This window comes from Aricia agestis, chromosome 10 (assembly GCF_905147365.1).
Source record: "Aricia agestis chromosome 10, ilAriAges1.1, whole genome shotgun sequence".
Classification (NCBI taxonomy): domain Eukaryota; kingdom Metazoa; phylum Arthropoda; class Insecta; order Lepidoptera; family Lycaenidae; genus Aricia; species Aricia agestis.
The window spans coordinates 748,505-774,841 of NC_056415.1; the positions used below are offsets into that span (position 1 = coordinate 748,505).

The 26,337-nt window shown below is 41.2% G+C and overlaps 1 protein-coding gene across 1 annotated transcript in view; it reads right to left on the bottom strand.

Moving 5' to 3' along the window:
- Positions 1–26,337, bottom strand: part of LOC121731150 (neuropeptide FF receptor 2-like) — a 106,525-nt gene that overhangs the window by 25,985 nt on the left and 54,203 nt on the right. Inside the window, exons 3-5 of the mRNA XM_042120506.1 lie at positions 24,130–24,356; positions 9,165–9,267; positions 5,133–5,230 (exon numbers count right to left, since the gene is read on the bottom strand). Of these exons, the coding sequence (XP_041976440.1) occupies positions 5,133–5,230; positions 9,165–9,267; positions 24,130–24,356 (428 nt within the window). The remainder of the gene's footprint in view (positions 1–5,132; positions 5,231–9,164; positions 9,268–24,129; positions 24,357–26,337) is intronic.

Below are 26,337 nucleotides of genomic sequence, written 5' to 3' on the forward strand. Positions count from 1 at the left end.
ACGTGGGAGAGCCACGCTTCGGCACGAATGGGCCGGCTTGACTGGAGAAATACCACGTTCTCACAGAAAACCGGCGTGAAACAGCGCTTGCGCCGTGTTTCACCGAGTGAGTGAGTTTACGGGAGGCCCAATTCCCTTTCCTATCCTCCCCTATTCCCTTCCCTTCCCATCCCTACCCTCCCTTATTACCCTATTCCCTCTTAAAAGGTCAGCAACGCATCTGTAGCTTTTCTGATGCTGCGGGTGTCCATGGGCGACGGAAGTTGATTTCTATCAGGTGACAAAAAAAATTAAAACTAAAGAGAATTGAGTGACCGTCTAATACCATTCGTCAGTCCATCAGTCACCATGTCAGTCAAACTCAAACATAATTCATGATTGACGGAATTAACTGTCGCTTGCATTTTCCTGATTTGGCAACTTGACACAAGAGATGATACTTTTGTGCACTAACACATTAATGATTATTTTAGTGACATTTTGTATCCTCCTTGTTTTTAGAAATGACATTTGCATACTTAGTTGAGTGTTATGATCCTAGTACGGGAGCTACTAGAACATTTTTTTTGAGATTACTAACAAGCGAATTTTTTGTGAGTAGCTACATTTTGATAAGACAAACAACATTGATTTTTCATAGGTTAGGCTATACACGATTTTAGGATCACCCGGCGAAATCTTAGGGGGGAATTAATTATCTCATAACATGACAATATAATTTCCGGGGCGGCTGCACATAACATTATGCACCCGCCCCGCTCACTCCTCGCCCCACCAAAGTGTCCTATTGAAAAATAATAGGTAATTACACATTGCGCCTTCCTCTCCTGTGTTTGATTTTAAGGTTTAATGAAGACTTACGAATAACTAGATATAGTATCTACCTAAAAATATTTTGATTTTTTTTATGACATAAGGGGGCAAACGAGCAAACGGGTCACCTGTTGGAAAGCAACTTCCGAAACGTAATATATTTGATGGGGTGAAAGATATATTATAATGCTCCATATTGCCAACTTTATATTCATACTTGTTTATATTACAACAGGCTTCGTTTTTATACCAGATGCTATAAAGGTATGTGCATATTATACTGTGGAGTATTCTCCGAAAACTTGTGTACTATATCCGAGCAAGTAACCACTCTTCAAACACTAGTACCTGGTAGGTACTAGGCCAGGTAGGCCACTAGGTAGTGGTACAACTAGACCCTGAAATAAGCTTCTTGAAATGTGTAGTTAACATCATGTGGTTGCCACAGCACATTTTTAAAATATAATAGGCCAAGTAATGAGAAATCGCTTGAATAATATAATTGAAGACATGAGTGGAAGAAGCCGGTAACAATTTGAAAATTGCCCGGAGGCGGAAGACTAGGAATATAGCATGTTTGTATTGTAATAACTAGGATTTAAAATAAAAATGTTGATTATATTATGTATAACTACAATATATAGATGATGAATATAACGCCTCCGTGGTTTAGTGGTATAGAGCGCGGCTCTTGACTCGGAGGTCGTGGGGTCGATTCCCGCGTTGGAAACATGTTATTTCCAAGTATGGTTAGGACAATGCAGGCTGATCACCTGATTGTCTGACAAGTAAGATGATCCATGCGTCGGATGGGCATGTAAAAAGTCGGTCCTGCGCCTGATCTCTCGCCGGTCGTGTCGGTCTTCCGTCCCACTGGGTTATGAGAGTAAAGGAATCTCTATTCCTTTTATATTTTTATAGTGCCCATGTGTGTACTGCGCACACACATGGGCACTATAAAATTACTCCTGCGTAGCTGGCCTGGTTTCAATGAAACCGGCCACCGTCAACGAAACCGGTGTGGGAGCTATTATTATTATAGATGATGAAGTAGGTAAGTTATAAGGTTTTTTATTTTATTCTCTTTACGTACAAAACTAAGAAAAAAATTTTGAAAGGCCTCATAAATTTTACTATGCAAGTAATTATATTATAGTTTGGTATCTGAAAATGCTGAGAGGCTATATAGCCTCATTCATTCAGGGCTTCATGAATATTCATGAAGCCCCAAGCGGCCACATCCGGCCGCGATAACGCTATATCGAAAGGTTAATCAAGTTATGAACATTGTCATAAGATGATATTTATTTGTTTAAAAGGAACCCTAAAAATATTTTTCCTGTCTATATTGTGGCTACTTTGTTAAAAACGAAAATCAAAATGCTATATTCAAATATAAATCGCGAATATTCAATTAAAAACGCGACATGCAGCAATATGGCGGCTATGGCGCTCAGTGACGTCAATAGCACGTAAATAAAAAGTGATCTTATTGGTGTTTCGAGCGGTTTTGACTGTTTTGATTGATTTTGAATTTTTTATACTTATTTTGTGCCACGTCATATTTGTAAAGATCTATAAAAATAAGTTCCTATATACGGTGTGCAGTATATCAATACACAACAATAAAAACTTCTTCAAAACTGTTGGTGGGTTTTGGCTGTCAGCTTTCTCAAAATTGATATCCATATTATGTATCCTGAGAAATCCTGAGCGATAAAACACTTAAAAATCTTGAAATAACGGAACAAACAAAGGAACGGTACGATCAACAGTTAGTTTACGCGTAATCTACGTCATCATAGAAATAGCCGATTTTAGTCACGTGATAATTGCATAAAAACATTTTTTAATATATTATTATAATATAATACCTACCTAATACGGATACCAGACAACGAAAATATATATTTTAATACTTTTATACTACTTATAAGTTATACATAATATATTTAAGATTTTTATTATATTATGATACACATATTTAATCCACATCCATGACCCAGGAACTTTGAAAACTTTTTGTTCCGACGGCGGGATTCGAACCCGCGACCCCCGGCTTGACCAACCAAGAAGTTTTTGATTAAAGTTTTTTTTTATTACAAATTACTCCAAAAAATAATATTAATACGGATTGTATAAAAAAGTCGGCCAAGTGCAAGTCGGACTCGTGAACGAAGGGTTCCGTACCGATACGGAGCAAAAATAGGCTAAAAATTGTGTTTTTTGTGTGGGAAACCCTTAAATTTTTATTTTATTTTAATATTATTATTAAACATTAAAGTACACATAAAACAAAAGGATGTTTGAAAAATTCAAGTGCCTACAAAATACAAATATAGTTCTGTCTAGCCCCCTTTACGCCGAACGCGCGATAAGGAACTCCGTTCCAATTATTATATGCTTTTTTGTTCCGCAGTAAACCTTTAATAGGTTAATATGCAGTTAACTGGAATACAGGAATCCAACTTAGGAGGAAACTCAATTTGTGACGATTGATCGCCCATCGCAATATCTTTCACTTACGATTCGATTCCGACATAATATCTTGTTGATCGAAAATCGCGTTACGAAAAATAGATTTACTGGAGATAAATAAATTATAATGCGATTTATTTAATGTTCTGATGTAACGCCTGTCGAATATTATTCTGTGTTCTGTCAATGATATGTCCCGGCTTCGTATGTAATAAATGTTAGAATATGTTTTGTGCAGTTAGCTATACTAATTTTCTTAAAATAGCTTAAAACATAACATAATATATTATTATGTTTTAAGCTATTGGGTAGCTTTTATCGCTTGCTTTGAGCGCGGTGACTTAATCAAGATTTAAAATCGAAATCGAAATCTGTCAGTTCAGACTGTGACTTGACCGCATCGTTAAGACAGGACTGTCGGGTCAGCTAGTATTTTCTAAATTTGTATGGATTTGACAGATTTGCGAGACATCTCACGCTCAGGAAATCTGTCGATTCAGTACAAAAGAAATGCATCTACGAGTCGCGTTGAGGTCTGAATATGGCGGCGTTAGTTCTGATTTCATCGTGGCTTAAACATCCTTGTAAGACTGCAAGCATTCTACAGTCGATGCGAGTGAAAGACAATATTCTCCAAGCAGAATTGGTAGGTTATTCAATACGACGTATCCATTAGTAGCTATTATGTTAATCAACATAGTATCTATCCTATACTATGTTCCTATCTAGTAAGACGTGAGTGGATAACACTTTATCCACTCACGTCTTCCTATTTTTAACTAACACTTTAAAAATATTGTTTCTAACCCACTGGTTAGAAACAATATTTTTAAAGTGTTAGTTTTTTGCATAAGTGGATGCTTTAGGACCGTAAAAATTATTTGAAATCAAAAAATATGGAATTTATGTATGGTTAAATATATTAATCACATTATAAAGTAGGTTACTTAAATTTTAAGGGAAAAATTAAGTATTTTTCCATTTCATTTTTTTTTATTAAATAAGGGGGCAAACGAGCAAACGGGTCACCTGATGGAAAGCAACTTCCGTTAAAAGCGAAATACAGCGCAAGCGCTGTTTCACGCCGGTTTTCTGTGAGAACGTGGTATTTCTCCGGTCGAGCCGGCCCATTCGTGCCGAAGCATGGCTCTCCCACGTATCCACTCACGTCTTTTATTATTGATTGAATCATGCACGGGTCAGCGAGTGAGTATCACAGGCTGTTGAATACAGCTGTTATTAAAACAACGCCTGCATGCTCGAGTTTTAGACCTTGGATATTTTCTTAAGTTCGATTTCCACATTGAAACAATAGAAAATAGTAGAATGATGGACGTCTCACTATTTAAAAAAAAAATGTAATGCACACTAGTTTATATGTAATATTATAATTCAAATTCAAATTCAAATCATTTATTTCGGGCATCAAAGGCCCATTTAACAGATACCTTAAATCTAACATACATATTAATTATAGAATAAATACCTTAAAACTAACAAACATATTTTATATATTATACTTACTTAAAAACTAACACTGTCACGTTTTGCCGGCGACGTGACTCGCTTCGTTCCGGTACCATAATATCATAATATTATATTAGTTATACTTATCTACACAGCCGCAGCGGATCTCTTTTCAATGAATATCATCTTGTGGCCGGCTTCCATCAAGTCAGTGTAACATAAATTTTTAGCCCAAAACTATAATATTATTGTAATACTAGGTGTTACATAAGGCTGATAATATTATTCTTTTTTTACCGGATCAATTCTTATAATTGCAAACAAAATACTAGTACTATCTATGTACTAACAAACTAGTATGTCGGCAAACTTACCTGCTGCATGCTAACATTTCCCTCGTCGATATCGAAGGGCGGTCGCACGGAGCACAGCGTGCGACCCATACACGCGTACGACAGGATCGTGATAGAACCTGCAACAATGTGGTTGCCTTAAGAGGATTCCACACCGCCCTTTTTTCCATACAAACGTTGTCCCCTGTTTCCTTCCTGGATAATGCTAGTAGAGTTATAATTTTTTTCCTGAATATCTACGGCCACGAATACAATGTCTCTATGTTTTCTTTTTTTTCATAATTTAATTATTAAATAAGATATGAACGTTCAAAAACCCAAAAAAATGGCCAGATTTTCCGCTGTGTTCAAACGCCCAGAAAACAGATTTGGCTAGATTATACAAAAAAAGCAAAACATAGGAACACAGCTCAAGCCTTTTTTTAATATTTAATGAAAAAAGTACTTAAATCGGTTAAGTTTTGGAGAAGGAATCAGGGGACAACGAATCGTTGATTTTCTGGATTTTCTGCAGTTGTCTCTATCGCGTTCTGCGGTATAGGCTTGAGGTAAGGGAGACAGCTATAGATATTACACGTACTTTTTTTTCATTTTTCTAGCCCCTGGTGTAACCTCTTAATTGGTGGCGTACATTTTCCTTTGAGCTTCGATTGTTGCAGATTTGATAACAATTAGTCAAAATAATTATAATCCTAATTTAACATTTCAACTGAATTTTAGATTGTATAATATAAACTCACATAAAGACTTCAACTCACATAAAACTCCGTTGGGCCAAAATTCGTGGACGAACCGTACATTTTACAGGGATGAAAAGTATCCTATGTTTTTTCACAGGACTCTCAGTATCTCCATACCAATTTTTAACAAAATCGATTCAGCGGCTTGGGCGTGAAGAGGTAACAGACATACAGACAGACAGACTTTCACATGTATATTAATATAAGTATGGATAAACGTCATTTTTTTATATTATCATAACATTTTCAGATTATGTCACAGAGGGCGTGGAATCAGGTGGTCAAGTAGATGCCATCTTCACTGACTATAGCCTTTGACCGTCTAGGCCACTCTCTGCTACTTATGCACAACTAAACGACACACACACACAAAAGCACAACTCAGGAATACACGACAACCTATTTGATGGTTCACCTCTGACATTAGAAATAGATCCCAAGCAGTATTTGTTAAGGGATTTACATCTTCATGGAATGAGGTGCCATCAGGCGTCCCTCAGGGTCACTGTTGGGACCGTTATTGTTCAACATATTTGTTAACGACGTAATATTATACACTTGCTTTCATCATTCACTATTCCTCCTGTATGCTGATGACATGAAAGTATTCAGAAAAAATTTGTTAATGATGTCCGAGATTTGGGTATAATTTATGACTCAATGCTATCAAATTACAACAAACACTTTCACCTCATAAACACCAGAGCTAATCGATCCTTTGGCTTTATTATGATGATGAACTTCCAATCCGAAAGTATAAAAACAACAAAAATACTCTACTGCTCGTTTGTTCGCAGTGTTCTCGAGTATCCAGGTTCTGATTTCTGAAATTTGAAATCCCCAATATCTAATTTGGAGCATTTGAGTCGGTCAGCTGTTAGAGTCAATCCAAAGACGGTTCACAAGATTTCTGCAATTTAAATGCAACATTCGATCAAAATTCATCATTTGTAGACGCACCAGGTGCAGACAATACCACCTGGCAGGCCTTTACACCTAAGACGTCAAATAGTGGACACCTCGATATTGCTCAAAATTGCGCAACATAGACTCCGTCTCCTACTTTCAAAACTTAACATCAAAGTACCAGGTCGTTTTTCCTGAATGTCCTCTTATAATCTCCTTCATATCCCTTTTTCCTACACAAATTTTAGAAAAAAATATTTCTTTATAAGATATTGTAATCACTTTAATGATTTGCACGAACGTTTTGACTTAGACATATTTAACTCAACGGTTACTGGCACAAAAATACTTATAATATAATATCTAAGCATTTTTTGACGGTGTTCTCTGACTGCCATTTTATAATAAAATATATTAAATATGAATCTTTCTACAGTGTGTAATAAAAATAAGTGATAATACCTTAGGGTGTGTACGTGTTACTTGTAGAGAGTTCACTGTGAAAGTCGCAGCTCTGAAAGACGAAAATTTTTTTTCACTTTTGTATGGCCTGAGTCTCTCGAGTTTCCCCATACAAAAGTGAAACGTGTTCCTTGTAGAGAGTACAAGGAACACGTACAGACCCTAAAGTATAATCACTTATTTTTGTTACACCCTGTATAAGCATATTTTTGTTTATTAATTAAGTAGTATCTACATGTGGAAACGTGTAAATGGTATCTAGACTCGTATACAGCCTTCTATATAGACGTAACTAAACACTATATGTTTTCCGAATAAATTAAAATAATATAATAAATAAATAAAGTATAATTACGTCTGAATATGTTGCAAATAACGTAGGACCGGTAGAAGCACGCAGCATCTTCAAGTTTCTTGGGAAAACAACTTAGAAAGCTTTGATCATAATATTTGATTGATCAAAGGAAAAAGGAATATTCCAGCAATTCAAATTATATGATTTTAAGCATATACATTAAACGTCAATAATAAAAACCACTTTTACTTTACTTTGACGCTACTTTTAGTTTACTAAACATATAACCCTTTAGTAATAGAATCTTAAAAAAAACAGCTAAAGCATAAACGAGTCTACAGACTCTCCCTGTATCTTACGAATTTTCGGTCAGGTCATGTCCTAATACATGTTAACAATTTCTTACCCACCCCAAAAAGTGGCAAGCGTCCGTAAAATTTATATATATATATATATATATATATATATATATATATATATATATATATATATATATATATATATATATATATATATATATATATATATATATATATATATATATATATTATATATATATATATATACTCAAAGGACACACTGACACGGTGATATTTTATCAACGCACAGCCCAAACCACTGGACCGATCGGGCTGAAATTTGGCATGCAGGTAGATGATATGACGTAGGCATCCACTAAGAAAGGATTTTGATCAATTCTACCTCCAGGGGGTTAAAATAGGGAATGAAAGTTTGTACATAATAATACTTCTTAACGCGAGCGAAGCCGCGGGCAAAAGCTCGTACATTTATAACCTACAGTTTATTATTTTAACCGTGCCCATTTTATCTGCCGTGTTCGCGTTGTCAAAGGCCTACGTTTTGCAAACTGGCTTTTTCTTTTGTCAGCTTTTCCTCGCAATTACATGTGACGTGTGTATATTTTATCCAACGATAACCGTACACTTTTTCCCGAAGGTCGGAAGTCTGACCTACTTTTATTGAAAAGCGATTTGAATTACATTACAAAATAATTTCCGCTTAGTATAAGTACGAATACAAATATGAAACGTGTGTGAACACAATACTCGTATTAGTTGGTGAGGCCAAGATGGATTTGTGACATACTCGAGCGTTTCAGATTAAGCTTGTATAGGCTTCCCATATTATGCCTCTAGTTATCTTTACGACCAAAAACACGATTGTTTTTTTAGAACTCTAAAAAGTTTATTTAATTTTTGGTACTTCTTACGATAATGGCTGACTTCGAGATAATGATGTCTCTGTAATCTATCAGCAGTCTTAGCATGGTCGCCATAGAAACGGTTTCTTTCTACGCAAGAATAGACAAGAATAGACAAAGTGATTGATTGAAGGGGATCCACCATTTTGTCATTGAAATATGTCAGTATGTCCATTCCTTTCCGTTCCTAATGTTTTTATGCTAATGCAGGCCATACAGGCAAGGGTGTACCTGACGGGTTTGCCTGAACAGGTCAATTACTGTTAAGCTGGAGCGTGTATGTTATAGAACTATTTAGGTTTTGCCTCAACTTTGCCCGATAGGCCTGCACAGGCAAATCTGTCAGTACACTCTTGCGTATATGGCCTGCTTGAGTCTGCAGGTACTGCCTGCCAGTGTTACCCTTTAGTTACAGAACCCTTACTTACCAGGTATGGCGTACACCAGCGTGAAGCTGAGTATGCCGAAGTGTTTCTTGGACTCCGGCTTGGGCCACTCCTCCGTGCAGAAGTGGACTATCTTCGTGTCTAGCTGTAACAATCGCGAATTGTTATTATCAGAAACTTAAAAAAATAATTAATAATTAATTACTTTTGATTGCATATATTTTGTGCACACATCAGCCATTTAAGGTGCATATTTTCATGTTTATTTCGGCACTTTTATCGTGCATATAATCCGATGTCTAGTTATTATTCACCTACGAGCGAAAGTAATAAGAGAGATAGATAATATATTATAATTGAGCATCACGAATATCGCCAAAATCTAGCAATCAAATAGCTCGAAATGTGCCAGAGGTTTTTGAGAGTCTCGCTTGAAATGACGCCCTAACAAATCTTATATATAAAAATATACGTGGGAGAGCCATGCTTCGGCACGAATGGTCCGGCTCGACCGGAGAAATACCACGTTCTCACAGAAAACCGGCGTGAAACAGCGCTTGCGCTGTGTTTCGTCGAGTGAGTGAGTTTACCGGAGGCCCAATCCCCTACCCTATTCCCTTTTCTACCCTCCCCTATTCGCTTCCCTTCTTATCCCTACCCTCCCCTATTACCATATTCCCTCTTAAAATGCCGGCAACGCACATGCAGCTCTTCTGATGCTGCGAGTGTACATGGGCAACGGAAGTTGCTTTCCATCAGGTGACCCCCTTTGCCCCCTTATTTTATATAAAAAAAAAGGATTTTCAAATGTGTTAGTCGCGCTAAAACTCGAAAACGGCTGAACTGATTGGGCTGATTTTAGTCTTAAAATATTCGTAGAAGTCCAGGGAAGGTTTTTAAGTGACACGAAGATCACCAGGCTAGTCTTATATATAAAATGGATTTTTAAATGTGTTAGTCGCGCTAAAACTCGAAAACGGCTGAACGGATTGGGCTGATTTTAGTCTTAAAATATTTGTAGAAGTCCAGGGAAAGTTTTAAAGTGACACGAAGTTCACTGGGACAGCTAGTCTTCTTATATATAAAAATGGATTTTTAAATGGGTTAGTCGCGCTAAATTCGAAAACGCCTGAACAGATTTTGCTGATTTTAGTCTTAAAATATTTGTAGAAGTCCAGGGAAGGTTTTAAAGTGACACGAAGTTCACCGGGACAGCTAGTTATAAATATAAATGGGAAAATACTGCAAAAACAAGAACTGAGCGTATCATTTTAAGTTAGACAAGCTCTACTTATACATCATCATTCATAAGCAGTTTCTATACAGATACTAAACTTATTACTTATACTTCTAATGAAATCAATGTTGGGATCAATATTAAAATGCAAAATTTTTGATAACAGTCTTATTGCATACGAAAACCATTTTCATGCATCTGGCAAATAATATATTATTCACATGAGAAGGAAAAGTTTTAAAAGTAATAAAATATAATGAGATCTTACATGCAATAACTTATTCTTCGAATTCTTTATCTAAAGACTAAAGAAAAACTAACTACTCGTAACAGTTTATTTTGAACTCTCTTTGTTGTTACGTTGTTCATAGAAACAAAACATTTTTCTTTACATTCAATAAGTACTAATGAGCTGTTTTGTAAAGATTATTGAATATAATGAGGTACTTCAAGAGTCAATAACAAGTTTAGTTTTCTCATAAAATTATTTTACAATAGAATAAAACTTATGAAGGACAACATAATAATTATATCTTTAGCTTTTAAATATTACTGCAGAATAATATTGGTTTTATTTCTTAAGTTATTCATTTTGTAAACGACGACTCACACACACATAATATTTTATACAGGGTGTTAAAAAAATAAGTGATAATATTTTAAGGTGTATGTGTTCCTTTCCTTGTAAAGAGTTCACTGTGAAAATAGCAGCGCTGAAAGATCATTTTTTGTGATTTGTATGAGAAACCGCCCCAGCATCACGAGTTTATCATTCAAAAGTGAAAAAAAATTGCTCTGTCAGCGCTACTTTCACAGTGAATTCTATACAGGGGCTCATACACACACATAAGTATTATCACTTAGTTTTGTTACACGTTGTATACGGCAAAACGTACGATTCCTACAGGTGATTTGCAGGCGAAGTCGCGGGCAACACTAATTACTTTTGTTATATTATTGCAATAGGTGGTGCAAGCTTTTACGTGGGAGAGCCATGCTTCGGCACGAATGGGCCGGCTCGACCGGAGAAATACCACGTTCTCACAGAAAACCGGTGTGAAACAGCGCTTGCGCTGTGTTTCGCCGAGTGAGTGAGTTTACCGGAGGCACAAACCCCTACTCTATTCCCTTCCCTACCCTCCCCTATTTCCTTCCCTTCTCATCCCTACCCTCCCCTATTAAACTATTCCCTCCTAAAAGGCCGGCAACGCACCTGCAGCTCTTCTGATGCTGCGAGTGTCCATGGGCGACGGAAGTTGGTTTCCATCAGGTGACCCGTTTGCTCGTTTATTTCATAAAAAAAACAATATTTTCCGTCACCTTTTCACAAATTCACAGAAGTGTGCTCCAAAAACACATTTTTCTTCAAAGTGTTATTTCGGGATAATGGCAGGCTATTTGTTGTAACGGGGACGTGTTCCCTGAACTCAATAACAACTGGCTGTATTACCCCATACGGGATACTATCGCTACGATCGACTACAAATCATTGCAGACTTATTATGTTATAAGTGTTTTGCTACTATTCGGTATTTCTATGTAAGATAGCGAAACCTTATGATTTTTATTAAAATATTATCACGGCTTACATTAGTTTTTACGAGCAATAATGGTCAACCTTTTTTCACAGATAAAAAGAGCGCCCCTCCTATATTACCGTCGCTTTATTATTTGTATATGTATTAGCAAGTTTTGTTAAAACGATATACGTTTACAAAAACGACAAAGTTTTTGTTAAAACGCAATGGGGCAGCTCAGTGCCATGTTTTGTGTGTGACCCTTCACACCCTGCTATATTACATTTCAAAACATACCAGAAGGACGCTTTATGATACAAAAAATAGCAAATATCAAAGGCCAATTCCAGTATTTAACTGAAACATTTCAATTCAAAAGCCTTTGGGGAACATTCCTCGCTAAATAACGTTTTATATCGCGTCTCTCGCGTGGCATCTTGTAACTGCACCTGTCGTTCCTTCTTTGGCATTAAAACAAAATGGTGGCCTTTTTTATCTGTCTATCACTCAAACCTTCAGTTCAGAGAAATATATATTTTGCTGAATCAGAGGCTATAAATGGATAAGAATTTGCTTGTAAGAGTCTCGAATTCAACAATATTAAAACACAGTTTGATTTTTTGTCACTTTGTTAGCTAGTATTATGTGGCAGCTACATAAACTTAATATACCTAGCGGAGTAGAGAAACAAAGGCCTGAGCAAGAGAGATGTCACTATCAGTAACACTGCGTGGTAATTATTATTTTTAACAAAAAATTAAAACCAATTTCCAAGGTAAAAACAATAATAACATCCTTATAATATGAACTAAAATGTATTAAATAATTTTTCTTATCTAATAGTGCCTTTTTCCGAATTCGGCTAAACCTCAACTATTTCTGTACTAAATCTTCATCATTTTGAAATCTTCAGTTCTCTGACAGAATATTTCACTGGAACTGGCACCGACTTCAAAATTATGAAGATTGAGTACAGAAATATTTATAAATTTATTTATGAATTCTTTATTTGCATTATAAACAATATAAAATAACAAAAACAACATTAGGCAAGGAACATAGCAAATAGGCGGCCTTACCGCTTTCAGCGGTTTCTTCCAGGCAAGTTGAGGTTTAGCTGAATTCGGAAAAAGGCGTTTAGATAAGAAAAATTATTTAATACTTTTTAGTTCATATTAAAATGATGTTATTATTGTTTTTACCTTGGAAGTCGGTTTTAATTTTTTGTTAAAAATAATAATTTCACTCTTTTTAGTTACCTAGTAGTAGTAAAGTATTAATTAATGTTCTACGTATCTTAATTCTTATTACAATTTGTTAAGAGTCGCATGTGCTCACAAATATCAGGTATCAGATCATTTTAAAGAATACATTTAAAAAAAATCGAAGTGAACAGTAAACACGTGCTAGCCGCTAGGCAATTATTGTACCTATAAACTTGCATAGGAATTCGATCTGTATATTATGTACTTATGATCGTGTATATATAAACCGTATAAACGTAGTATTTTTTATACTAATTGCGATTGTGTTTCTTATTCCTATTACGATGTAGATTAGCTATGTATGTCCACACTGTGCACTTTCATCTTCAATTTTCGTCATCTTCTTTCATTAAACTTTCGTAAAGTCCCCTGTGTAGCCCCGCGCTTGGCCTACACAGCGTAGGGGGGCGTCCCCCGGGTGGCGGATGGGGGGAAGGTCGGTAGCACAGCCTAGCTAGCTACACGGCTAAATCCGATGGATTCGCCGACCAACGTAGGATGTGATCCTCCGGCATTTTGGGGGTTGTGCTGCGGGAACTAACACAAGATCCAAAAAAAAGGAGGTTATATATTCGGCTGTATAGGAGTGTTATATGTAGGCGGACCAACATATACAGTAGAGTGATGCCCTCAATATGTCAGATATACCACCACTGCAATTTGATGAAGTGAAGCAAGCAATCTCCAAACTAAAAAATAACAAGTCACCAGGTATTGACAACATCCCCTCTGAGATCTGGAAATGTGGTGGTGAGATGTTACAGTTAAGGATATATGACCTACTAAGTAAAATCTGGAAAAATGAAGTTCTACCTACTAAATGGAACACTGCCATTATCTGCCCTATACTTAAAAAAGGTTCGAGGAAGAAATGTGCAAATTACCGAGGAATTGCACTATTGCCAACAGCAAACAAGATCCTTTCGTACGTGCTCCTAAAGCGATTAGAACTATATGCTGAGAATCTGTTAGGGGACTATCAATGCGGATTTAGGCGAAACCGTAGTATAGTAGATCAGATCTTTCTCCTTAAGCAGTTGATGGAGAAAAAATGGGAATATGCACAGAACATCCATGTGCTATTTGTAGATTTTGCTAAGGCATATGATAGTATAGATCGTGCTTCCCTATACACGATATTAAGGAATTTCCAAATCCCTGAGAAACTTATTAACTTGATCAAGACAGCTACGAGTAAGAGTAATGCGGTGGTACGGGTAGACTGACCTGTCTATATGAGTTTATTTAACATAGAGACTGGACTAAAACAGGGGGATGCTCTCTCACCAATGTTATTTAACCTAGCGTTAGAATAAGAATAAGAATGGATTTATTTTTAGCATCACACAATACATCATAATATAAGTATACAGTTCGACTATAATATTATTATAAAATTAACTACTACAATGCTGTGTGACACAAAAAATACATAATAAGGAAAGTAACAGACCTTGACAGGGGCGTCCAGCTTAATGGAAAACATAAAGTAATAGGCTATGCAGATGACCTGGCTCTCATGAGTGAGAAAAAGTCTGATGTCGTGGATATGGTAAGGACCCTTGAGAAGGAAGCCAATAAAGTCGGACTTAAAAGCAATCATGGCAAAACTGAATACTTGCACATACGGAGATATAAAGATAAACGACAACCACCTTTTTTTTCTTTTTTTTTTTTTTTTTTCAAGACGGGAAATGCGCTTAAGCATGCCCGGCGGCACTGGGGAAGGACCACCGGGGTATGTGGGACTCGCTGCGGCCGAGAAGATGGTAAGTTGGCCGCAGCTCTACCCACTAAAACCCGTCCGTGCCTTCTCCTCCGCTTTGTGCTGGGCCGCTGGACCCGTCTGAGACGAAAACTGCAGCGGCCCAGTCAGCGACTTCTGCTTCCAGCGCAGCTCCTCCGCGCGACATTCTGCTGCCGCTTACTCCGGGAGAGCTGCCCAAGGCACTGGGCGCTCTGTAACCGGAAAGACTCGTGCAATGGGCGACGGGTTCCCCATTCCGTCGCCCGAGTCCTATCTACGGCGGGAGCTGGCGTTCGTGTTCGGCGCGCCTGCGCCCTCCGCGCCGTCTTCGAACCGGGTCTGCGGCCACATCCTCCTCTCTGACCCGTTCGGCGGCCTCCTTCTGTGAGATAACATCTTCACAGAAGGTAGCCACAGCGTCCCAGCCTTGTCTCGACCGTACCATAGTTGTAACTATGGCCGGGAGTGTGAGGTCTAATCCGGTGGTCGCAACAAGCACCGCTCGCTGTTCTACCCAGGCTGGGCATTCCAGGAGCGTGTGCTGTGCGGTGTCGTCGTCATGGTCACAGTGGTGGCACCGGGGGGTCGGCTCCCGTCTGGCCGTATGGTGCAGGTAATGACCAAAGCAGCCATGCCCGGTCAACATCTGCACCATCCGGTATGTGAGAGAACCCCTCTGGTTTGTCACCCACTGTCGTATGTGAGGCCGAATCGCCTCTACGACTCGTCGTCCGTATGTCGGAGACGCCAGCCTGTCTTCCCAGGTACGCATTGTGATTATGCGCGTCTGGCGGCGCCATCGGGCTATAAGCTCGGGTGACACCCGTTCCCCGCTCCGTTTAATCTCCGCTGTTCGAAAATAAATCTCCGCCAGCCCTTGTGCCTCAATGTCCCAAGGCGGGGTCCCCGCAAGAGCAAGTGCTGCATCACCAGCTATTGTGCGATAGCCACGGATCATTCGCAACGCCATTACCCGCTGGACACTCTTTAAAAGCGCTTTGTTCTGGGCGCTTAGGCCTTCCGACCATACGGGAGCTCCATACAGGGCCATGGATCGTAAGACCCCCGTGTAAAGCTGCCGACAACTGGACCCTGGTCCGCCGAGGTTGGGCAGGAGGCTACCGAGAGCCGCTGCCGTTCTCTTCAATCTCGGTGCCAGCCGACGAAAGTGCTCGGCAAACGTCCATCTCGAGTCTAGGAGGAGACCCAAGTATTTTAATTCCTTCCCGACCTGGACGCTCACGTCGCCGATTCGGACTGTAGCGTTCGTGGGAAATCTCCGGCGGGGGCCAAGAAAGAGAATAGCCTCTGTCTTCTCTAACGCTACTCTCAGCCCTTGGCACTCAATTCGTGCCACTATCTGATCAACGCCCACCCTTGCCAAGCGGATAGCCTCCTCAACGGTCCTTCCTCGTGCCAGAATGAGTGTGTCGTCTGCATAGCATACGAGACGCAACCCTCGGAGCAGCGCCGCACGCAAGACACGGTTGTATCCGATGTTCCACAGGTGAGGGCCCAAGGCAGACCCCTGTGGAACACCGCACCACGTCACAAACCGGATCACTCGGCCATCTCGCCCAATGCACACAATGGTCCGACGTCGCAGGTATTGGGCGACGATTCTCCGCATGTATGTGGGAAGTTCCAAGTCGTGAAGGCCCTCCTCAATCGCCTCATAAGGCAATGTATTAAAAGCGTTGGCAATGTCAAGAGATATTGCCACTACTGCGCCATCACCAGCTGTCCCCTTCTCCGAAAAGTCTTTTACTTCGAGAATTGCGTCAATTGTTGAGCGCTGTGCACGGAAACCAAACTGTGCCTCTGACAGGTTTGGTCCCTCTTGCTCAAGATGTTTGACAATTCTTGACGCAATCACTCGTTCCAGTAACTTACCCGCCTCATCCAGAAGGACTATGGGCCTATAAGCCGACGGGGAATCGATGGGGCGACCTTCCTTTCGGAGAAGTACTGATTTCCCCTCTTTCCAGCATTCTGGAAACTCTCCTTGAGCCATACAGGTGCTAAATAGTTCCCGGAGCCTCTCCTTCAAAGGACCTAAAGACTTTACCCAGATGCGCCCGGGAATTCCATCAGGCCCTGGGGCGGTCTTGCTCTTTTCTTTGAGCCTCAGGATAGCGGCACTGAGCTCGTCATCCGTAACAGGCGGGACCTCTCCTAATAATTCATTATTACCGACCAAGGGTTCTGAAAAAGCCACAGTCGGGAACAACGTGGACACTATCCTGGTGAGCTGCTCCGGGGGAAGTGTCTCCACCACTGGCGGTCCACGGCCGAATTTCTTCCTCACTGTTCGATATGGACGTCCCCATGGGTCTCGATCTAGCTCGGCTAGCATTTCTTGGCGGGCAGTATCCTTAGCCATTTTTATGGCAACACTCAGCGCGCTCTTGGCCACAACATACTCCTCTCGGAGCCGCCCTAGCAATAATTCATCCGGAGTCCTTCTGCGCCGCTGTCTTTGATATGACCGACGTGTACGCACACACTGGCGTCGGAGCTCTGCTATCTCTTCCGACCACCAGTAGACATGCCTCCTTTGATTAGGCCTGTTCATACGGGGCATGGCCGCATCGCATATGCGGGTGAGTGCTCCGCGAAACCATAGCGCTTCCTCGTTTACGTTGACGGGAGTCGTAGGCCTCGGGGCCCAAGCCTCTGCCTCTGCTGCCTCCTCAAGCGCCTCCAGGTCCAAATTCGAGAGCGTCCACCGTGGAAACTCCGCACCTCTCACCGATTGGCGAGGGGTCAGCTGGGCGGTTTGTGGGGGGGAGACACTATATCTGATATAGAGATGATCAGACAGCGTCTCAACGTCCCTCATTACCCTCCAGTCACGGACCATTTCTCCGACCGCAGGGCTGGCAAAGGTGAGGTCAACTATCGAACTCCCCTGATGCCGAACGCAGGTAGCTGCGTCCCCACGGTTTAGAATCGAGAGCCTGGTCGAAACGACCCACTCCAGCACTGCATCGCCCCGGGCGTTGGTCACGGACGATCCCCAGGCTTCGTGCTTTGCGTTAAAATCGCCGGCGACAAGAACGGGCCTAGGAGCCGTTCTTAATACTGCCGCCTGCAATTCGCCAAGAAATGCCTCGTATTCGGCGAGAGGTTTATTCGGGGAGAAGTACACACCGAAGATTGTATACTCCCCCCGATCCACTGCTACGTATCCTTGGCCTGTTTCGCGTAATATTAGCGGGGGGCCATTGTTGTTACCATAAATGGCTACAGAGCCCAATGCGTCCCCAAACCAGGTGTTACGGGTCGGGACGTAATAAGGCTCGGCCACTATCGCTACGTCAATCTGCCATTGCGTCAGTGCTTCGAAAAGCAAGTCCTGGGCACCAGCGCAATGATTGATGTTCGCTTGAAGGATTTGCAATGGGCGTCTATCCATGATTGGTGTCCATTACTTCCTCTCGTCGGGTTAATGACCGAGCCTCCGTTGAAGCTTTAGCTCTTTTGTTGCGTCCCTTCTTCGGAGGGGCACATCCTTTGCCGCCAATTGTATGGTCTGCTTTCCTACCCGCTTCTGCGCATACTACGCAGTGGGGCTTGGCCGTGCAGTCTGAGGACTTGTGCCCGGCTTGTCCACACCGGAAACACAACTGGCTTCTATCTATCTCCGAGGTGCACCGCTGACCCATGTGACCTATCTCGAGGCAGCGGTAGCATTTCGTGGTACGCTTTTCCAGGAGTTTGACTCGCGCCGAGCTCCATCCTACAAGCAGGCGACCCGCAGCCACCAAGGTGCTAGCGGCAGCCGCGGGACATTGCACCCACATTGTCCCAGTGCCTCCTGGACCTTCACGAACGTCACCCCCTTTGACATGTTCCGGGGAACAACCTGTCCTGGCTATAACAGCTGCCAGTACCGCTTCCTTCGTCACCGAATCGTCAAGGCCTGAGACACGGATGTCCATGCATTTGACGGGTCGAGCGACTCTTGCAGTTCCGGCGAGGACGCCACGTAGCTTTTCAGCAAACTGGTCCGCCATTTCGCTTGTCGCGGTGATGGGGAGCTCCATAATCTGGGCCCCAGTTGCTGCCCGTCTTACTCGAACGCCCTCAGTTAAACCGAGCTCCGCCAAGTTAATTTCTTGACGGGCTTTGGTTATGACATCCTTGTATGTTGCACCATGCTCAACTGCGTCGTGCTGCAGGGTTATCACCACCGCAGCAGTAGCAGGAGCCGTGGTCCGTCTTCTGCGGTTCCTCTTTCTGGGTTTTGGCTTTTGAGAGGCTTTTGAGGCCTCTCTTGGTCCATCCTTTGTCGTATCCGGGTTCGTCGCATCCGAGTTCGTCTTGTCCGGTGTCTTTGTCTTCTTTCCCTTTCTTCTAGCCACTACGTTCCAGCCCTCTTCAGATGTAGATGGACCGGGAATAGCAGTCGCTAATGCGGCCGGCGGTTGTTCTGCCGGTTTCTCCTTTTTCTGTTTCTTCCTACTTGCTGTCGCCGTGGGATCTGTGGTGGCTGCCTTCTTGGAGGGCCCAGCTTGCGAAAGGGCGGGCCAATTCTCATCCAAATTTGTTTCAGCATTGCCGTTCTTGTTTTTGTCTGCTGCCAGTGGCGGTCTGAGCCGCTTTGCTGGGAGCAGACGGTCCTGCAATCCGTCGATGCGCGCATTAATCATGTTTGAGGTTCTCTCCATTATAGAACGGGAGAATTCTTCAAACATGGCCCATATTCCCGCGACTGTCAGTTTCTCCTGGTCATCTTGTTGCGGTGGCCTTGATGGCGCCTCCTGCGCCTGGCTCACCTTCTCCCGTAGCAGTGCTATCTCCTCTCGAAGGCGGATGTTCTCAGCCTCGAGTTTTAATGTGTCCTCCTTGAGAGTGGCGAAGCCAAGAACGGACTCTTTTACCTTCGCCTCTCCCTCCTTGAGGGCCTTGGTAAAAGTACCCTTAAGGTTGCTACTCTTAGCACGGACCATTTTAATAATCTCCAGACCTTGTTCCCCCATCGCTTTGAGTTTGGTGGCGGCCGGGAGCTTCTCAAGTGCCTCTTGCTCCGCCTGTTTTTTTGCAGCTTGAGCTGCTTGTCGCTGGGCTTTGTGAGTTGCCTCTGTGACTTCTTTTTCCTCTTGCAGCCGGAGGTCCTCGTATTCGAGTTCAATATAACTCCGTCTCGCTGCAGCCATGCCCACATACTGCCCTGTCGTAGGGGGACGCCCTCGCCCTCTTTTGGCGGGCTTTTTCTGTCGTGTTTCGGAGTGAATGGATCTCTCGGAGTCTCCATTATCTGATTCAGACAGCAATAATCTCCGCTTGCCCGTTACACTACTTCCAGCTCTATCGCGAGACGATGTGCGAGAGCTGCCGGCTGTTCTCATTGTGTTGACGGAACAGTCGGAATCGTCAAGTCTTTCCAAAAGCACCATCGGTGTATGTTGCGATTGCCTTGAGTCGTCATTTAGGGATACTGAGTCCGTTTCCGGTGCGGTTATGTGCACCAGCCTCAAACTGTCACGCGTCACCGCGCCCACCTCCGAACTACTCGCCGCAGTAGCGGCCACCTCTTCACACGCATTGTCGGCACCCCCCGTATACGTGGGCCAGACTCCTGGTAGTGAGCCAGGAGTGCGGGATTCTCCAACAGAGTTGGTACCCGCCCGGGGACTTATTTTTACAAGGCGTTCTTCCATCTTCGATCATTGAGGCTGATTCTGGCCTGACCAATTAGGGGTGGTTCTGCCCCAGTGCCCTTGCGACGCAGCCGCCCGCTCGCCACGCAACCCACGGCCGGGCACCAGAACCCTGGTTTGGGGACCCACGGGTCCATCCATCACACAAACACTCACTGATAGCATACACATACAAGCACACGCTGGTGTAAAGAAGGAACAAATAAAGGAAAGACAGGGAGAAAAGACGATGAAAAGACAGAATAGATAAAATATAATAAGCAAAACAAGAGTACTAATAAAAAGGAGAGAAAGATAGAGACAGACCGGCGATCAGCCACCCCGAGTACCTCACCCCGTGTAAAAGGCGGGGTGGCGTACCCAGGGGCCCAGGGATACCAACTAGGAGGAACCGGTTCCACCCCCAAACGACAACCACCTGAAGATCTTGTAGTAGATAACATCTCATACACAGGAACAGCTAAGTTTAAGTACCTAGGTTGCACTATAACCGACACAAATTCTAGAGTAGATGAGATCGACATCCGAATCCAAAGTGCTTTTCGGTATAGTGCGGCACTCCATATAATTTTAGTGTCGAAGATCCTAAGTAGAGGTACGAAGATACGAATATATAAAACTGTAATTCGACCTATACTCTTATACGGCAGTGAAACTTGGACCCTAACTCAAAAGGAGGAAACAAAGCTGTTAGTAGCTGAGAGAAAAATACTGCGCAAGATTCTCGGACCGACGAGGGATGAAGATGGCAGTTGGAGGCCACGGAAAAACCTTGAGATTGAAGAACTCGTGGCAACGCCCAATATTATCGGGGAATACAAATCTCACCGAATCCGCTGGCTCGGTCACGTAGAAAGAATGAATGATGACCGAGCGGCTAAAAAAGCGTATGTGGGGCAAATGACTGGCAAACGACCGGTAGGCCGTCCCAGATACCGCTGGGAGGGATGAGGTAGAAAAGGACCTGAAGGCGTTACGAGCCGGACCATGGCAAGATGTCGCACAGGATCGAAATAAATGGCGTGTGCTTGTGTCAGAGGCCAAGACTCAATTTGGGTCGCTGCGTCGCAGTAAGTAAGTAAGTAAGTCGTTTTTTGGAAGTCGGTTGAAAAAAGACGTGTGATATATGACAGCAGCACTCTTTTTTGACATCTAGTCGTGCCGCACTTTGACAATTCCATCTCATAGAAATCATGTCCAATCATACTTGTGTAAGTGTATACGTACACATATTTTTACACACAGATGAAACCAATTTCGGTTTCGTTTGACAGCTCGAGATTGTTGCTCTATTCCGCTAGTATTAACTTTATGGGCAGCTACATGGATTGTTATTGTCAAGCAGGTCCCGGCAATACTTATCTTTGTTGAAAGTAAAAATAACATGATATGATATTATTATATTATTATAATTATAGTAATATTTTTTACTATCTAAGAGCCGAGCTTTGTGCGGGCTCGCGTCGTTTTTCTGCGAATTAAATCTTTAAGACAGTTTTTATTTTTTATTTTAATAGTAACCAAACCTTGATTGACCGATGATAACATATCTACATATAAAATATAGAATTTAATATGTTAAAGCACATAATATCTATTGGCGTAATAAATGTTCCGTAATGTGTACTACATTATTTAAAGTGGCTGGTTGTAGGATATACTAGGGCACTCGCTTCGCTTGCCATGATTACAATTTAGCCATAATATAGGCTATTATATCCATATCCCCATGACAGTACAAGTGCCACAAAACCTTGTTTATTCCTTGAGATTGAGAAACATCATAGCATGTTACTTTCTCATAGAATCGTTCTAGTTCCTTATAATTTATGAGCATCAATAAACATCGGAAGTTAAAGGTGACGACTAGTGTATTCAATATTTCTTAGGTCACAGACATTTTGTGCTCCTACATATGTCTACGAAAACTTTATTCATATTGACGCCAACGCACAAATTGTTAGAGAAAACCTTGAGAAAACTACTCACAAAACTACTAGACTTGTATGAGTCTGTCTATAATATGACTTGAGTGCTTAAGTGCGTCCTAGGAGAATAGTTAGTCAAACTTTTGTTTGTCCAGATATTACTAGACTATTGACGTTACTTTATTGCCGTCATATTCAGGAGGCCAATCAATTGGAATTGGAATTGACGTACGTAGGGGAATTTATAAAACGAGTTCGGTCAGGTCGGCTTTCGATCTTATAATTGTATTGGCATATCAAATGAAATTTTTATTCAGAGTAATTTTTTTACAAAATTGTTACTGAACATCGAAGCTAATAATATTATGGTGCTTACCACCGGTTAAAACTGGCGTAAGAAACTCGCACGGGGCCATCTTTCAACAAAAAGATAAAATAATATGCTTTAGCACACAAACGTTATTTTTCTATAGAGATTTTGAACGTTTTCTGGGATTCTATTATAGGCGTATACACTGGCCTTTAAAAGATTTGCTTACTTTGATAAGTCTGATCACTGATATTTCTAACTTGTTCTTATTTCGATAGTGTTAAAACAATGCCAATGATTGTCACTTTTTTTAATTGTTTTGATTCTTTCTTACATATAATATTATAATACATTATTTTTCTCATAAGGATTCACATGATGACATCTTATATTATAATTATATATTAACTACAAACTACAAACGCTATAAAGTAACTTGGTCTCTCTCAACTGAGTAGATAAAACCATTTAACTACAGACTGTATGACATAATTACTGTTTGAAACAAAATGCAGCCAACAATAATAAACTTTTCGTTTTAAAATATGGAATGCCTGAAATATTCCTCTCGCCTAATGCAGTGAAGTCTGAGCAACTTCCCTCGGTCGGTTTTAAATTCAACTGAAAGAATATTTTTCATTTATTATGAATAGCATTTATAGCAAAATTAGTAGCAGCATAGCAATTGGATAAGAATTACAATGTAATCCTCTAAAGAAAATCTATAATAAATAATCCTACGCAAAAAAAATCCTGACTGCAAGTAATAATAATAACTTCCACAGGCCACACCGGTTTCGGCGACGGTGACCGGTGTCATTGAAGCCAGGCCAGTTACTCAGGAGTAATTTTATAGTGCCCAAGTGTGTGCGCATTACACAAGAGCACTATCTATTCTTCTTACTCTCACAACCCAGACGGGACGACCTGGGGAAGTTATTCTTTTTATAGTTTTATTTTTTTTAAGTTTGTATAATATATGTATATTTTTAGATTGAATTTCTATTAATCAAGTACAAATATTATTTAGTATGTTGCCATTATTGATTACGAGAAAAAAAAGGCCAAAAAGTAACATTTGTTGTATGGGAGCGTATAAATATTAATTTTATTTTGTTTATAGTATTTTTTTGTTATAGCGGCAACAGAAATACATAATCTGTGGAACGATCAGAAGTCTAGCTATAGCAGTTCTTGAGATACAGCCTGGAGATAGACAGACGGACAGACATCGAAGTCTCAGTAATATGGACCCGTTTTTACCCTTTGGGTACGGAACTCTAAAAACTGTCTTAGTCGAGAAAAATAAAGAAAGCGAGACTGAAATATCAACTTACCGAGATACTCTTATTCTCCTTCGGTATCACAGGTATGGTCTCCTTAGTCACTATGGTGACAATGATCAGGGGGATGAATATGAGCAGCGCGGCCAGCCACAGTAGAGCTATCAGCATGAGCGCCTGTCTTCGGCCGGGGGGTCTCAGGCGTGGTTCTGGAGCGATGGACAGCCAGCGATCTACTGACATAGCGGTGAGAGTGAACACGCTGGCCGCTACTGCTACTCCTGGGGACAAGAGAAAGAAATTAAGAGTGTTTCTACAACAACCACACATTGATTAATCTCTATCAGTTCAAATTACGGATACAACGCACTTAACATAAATATATTGAATTACGTGAGAAATGCTTAGGTACTCGTAGATATTATAATATGTATTATACTAGGCTATTGGTATTTTTGACAAATAAACTGATTCTTTGTTGAAACTTGAGAGTTGAGAGTAATTCTATATAATTACTAGCTGTCCCGGCAACGTTGTTTTGCCATGAAAAATAGATGTTGGCCCATTCTCAGACCTACTCAATATGCTCACAAAATTTCATGAGAATCGGTCAAGCCGTGTCGGAGGAGTATGGCAACGAAAACTGTGACACGAGAATTTTATATATTAGATATATAAATTTTTGTTACTAAATTTTCGTGTGCACTAATGTTATTATTAACTTTTTTAATTTTTCCTGTAACACTAACAGGCCTACCTGGAAGAGATTCCAATTTGGAATAAGTAGCACCTTTATACTAAAATGTATCTCTAGTTTTAAGTTTTTCTATGTTAATTGGTTATGTGTACAAATGTACATCAATTATTAAATAAGTAAAAAAATTGCTGTGTCTATTTTTAGCCGCCACTTAAAACCATGCTTACTCTGTCCAAAAAAAATAAAGTGAAAAGGAAGCTAACTTAACCTACCGATTGTGCAAAATCGGAATTTTGAATAATAATTTATAGAATGAGATTTCCAGTTAAAGCTTTTCTATTTAGAATGAAAATTGTGCTATTTTTTAATACCAACCACACGGTAAAAAACGTAGGCGTTATTCCTCAGCGGTTTTCTCAATTACCAAAAGTAAAATTAAGTTTCACATTTAAAACGTTTGATATTCAGATGTAATTGAAGTCCAGGCAAATACCAGGCACTCGATTTTCAAGCTTCGAATGTTAATTCGACGCAGGCTATCTCACAAGTCACAAGCGTGCGCACATACTCCTAGTTTTACAATTAGAGAACATAACGCGACTCAGTGGCGCTTAATGTCGAATTATGCTGAAACTACTTTTCTGTCAGAGTTTGTATTTTTTTTTTTTTTTTTTATTAAATAAGGGGGCAAACGAGCAAACGGGTCACCTGATGGTAAGCAACTACCGTCGCCCATGGACACTCGCAACATCAGAAGAGCTGCAGGTGCGTTGCCGGCCTTTTAAGAGGGTATACGCTCTTTTCTTGAAGGTTTGCAGGTCGTATCGGTCCGGAAATACTGCTGGTGACAGCCCATTCCAGAGTTTTACAGTGCGCGGCAGAAAGTTACGCGAAAAACGCACTGTGGAAGACTGCCACTCATCAAGGTGATGAGGATGGTATGTTTTTCGCGTGGGACGATAGCGAAAAGTTGCAGGTGGTATGATTCCGAACAATTCCTCAGAGCACTCCCCGTGATACAACCGATAGAGGATGCAGAGTGAAGCAACATCTCGGCGTAATTCCAGGGGGTCCAAGCTGTTTGAAACACTATGGCAGTCAACAATTCGAGCAGCCCTTCGTTGGATACGATCCAGAGGGAGCAGTTGGTATTTTGGCGCCCCTGCCCAGAGATGAGAACAATATTCCATATGAGGCCGAACCTGCGCCTTGTAGAGTTGTAGGCGTTGGTCCGGACTGAAGTACTGTCTCGCTCTGTTAAGAACGCCAAGCTTCTTTGAGGCTAATTTGGCCTTACCCTCAAGATGATATCGGAACTGGACTTCGCTCGATATGTTGACGCCAAGTATCTCAATGCTAGGGGAGATGGTTAAAGATGTGCCCTCGAAACGAGGATAAACGACCATTGGTGACTTTTTAGTGGTGAACGCGCAGACTTGTGTCTTGGCGGGGTTGAATTGGACTAAGTTACGTCTACCCCATTCAGAGACCTTCTCCAATGAATTCTCCACCTTAGACACAAGTTCGTTTCGACTCTCAGTGACATTTTGCCGAGAAATATTAGG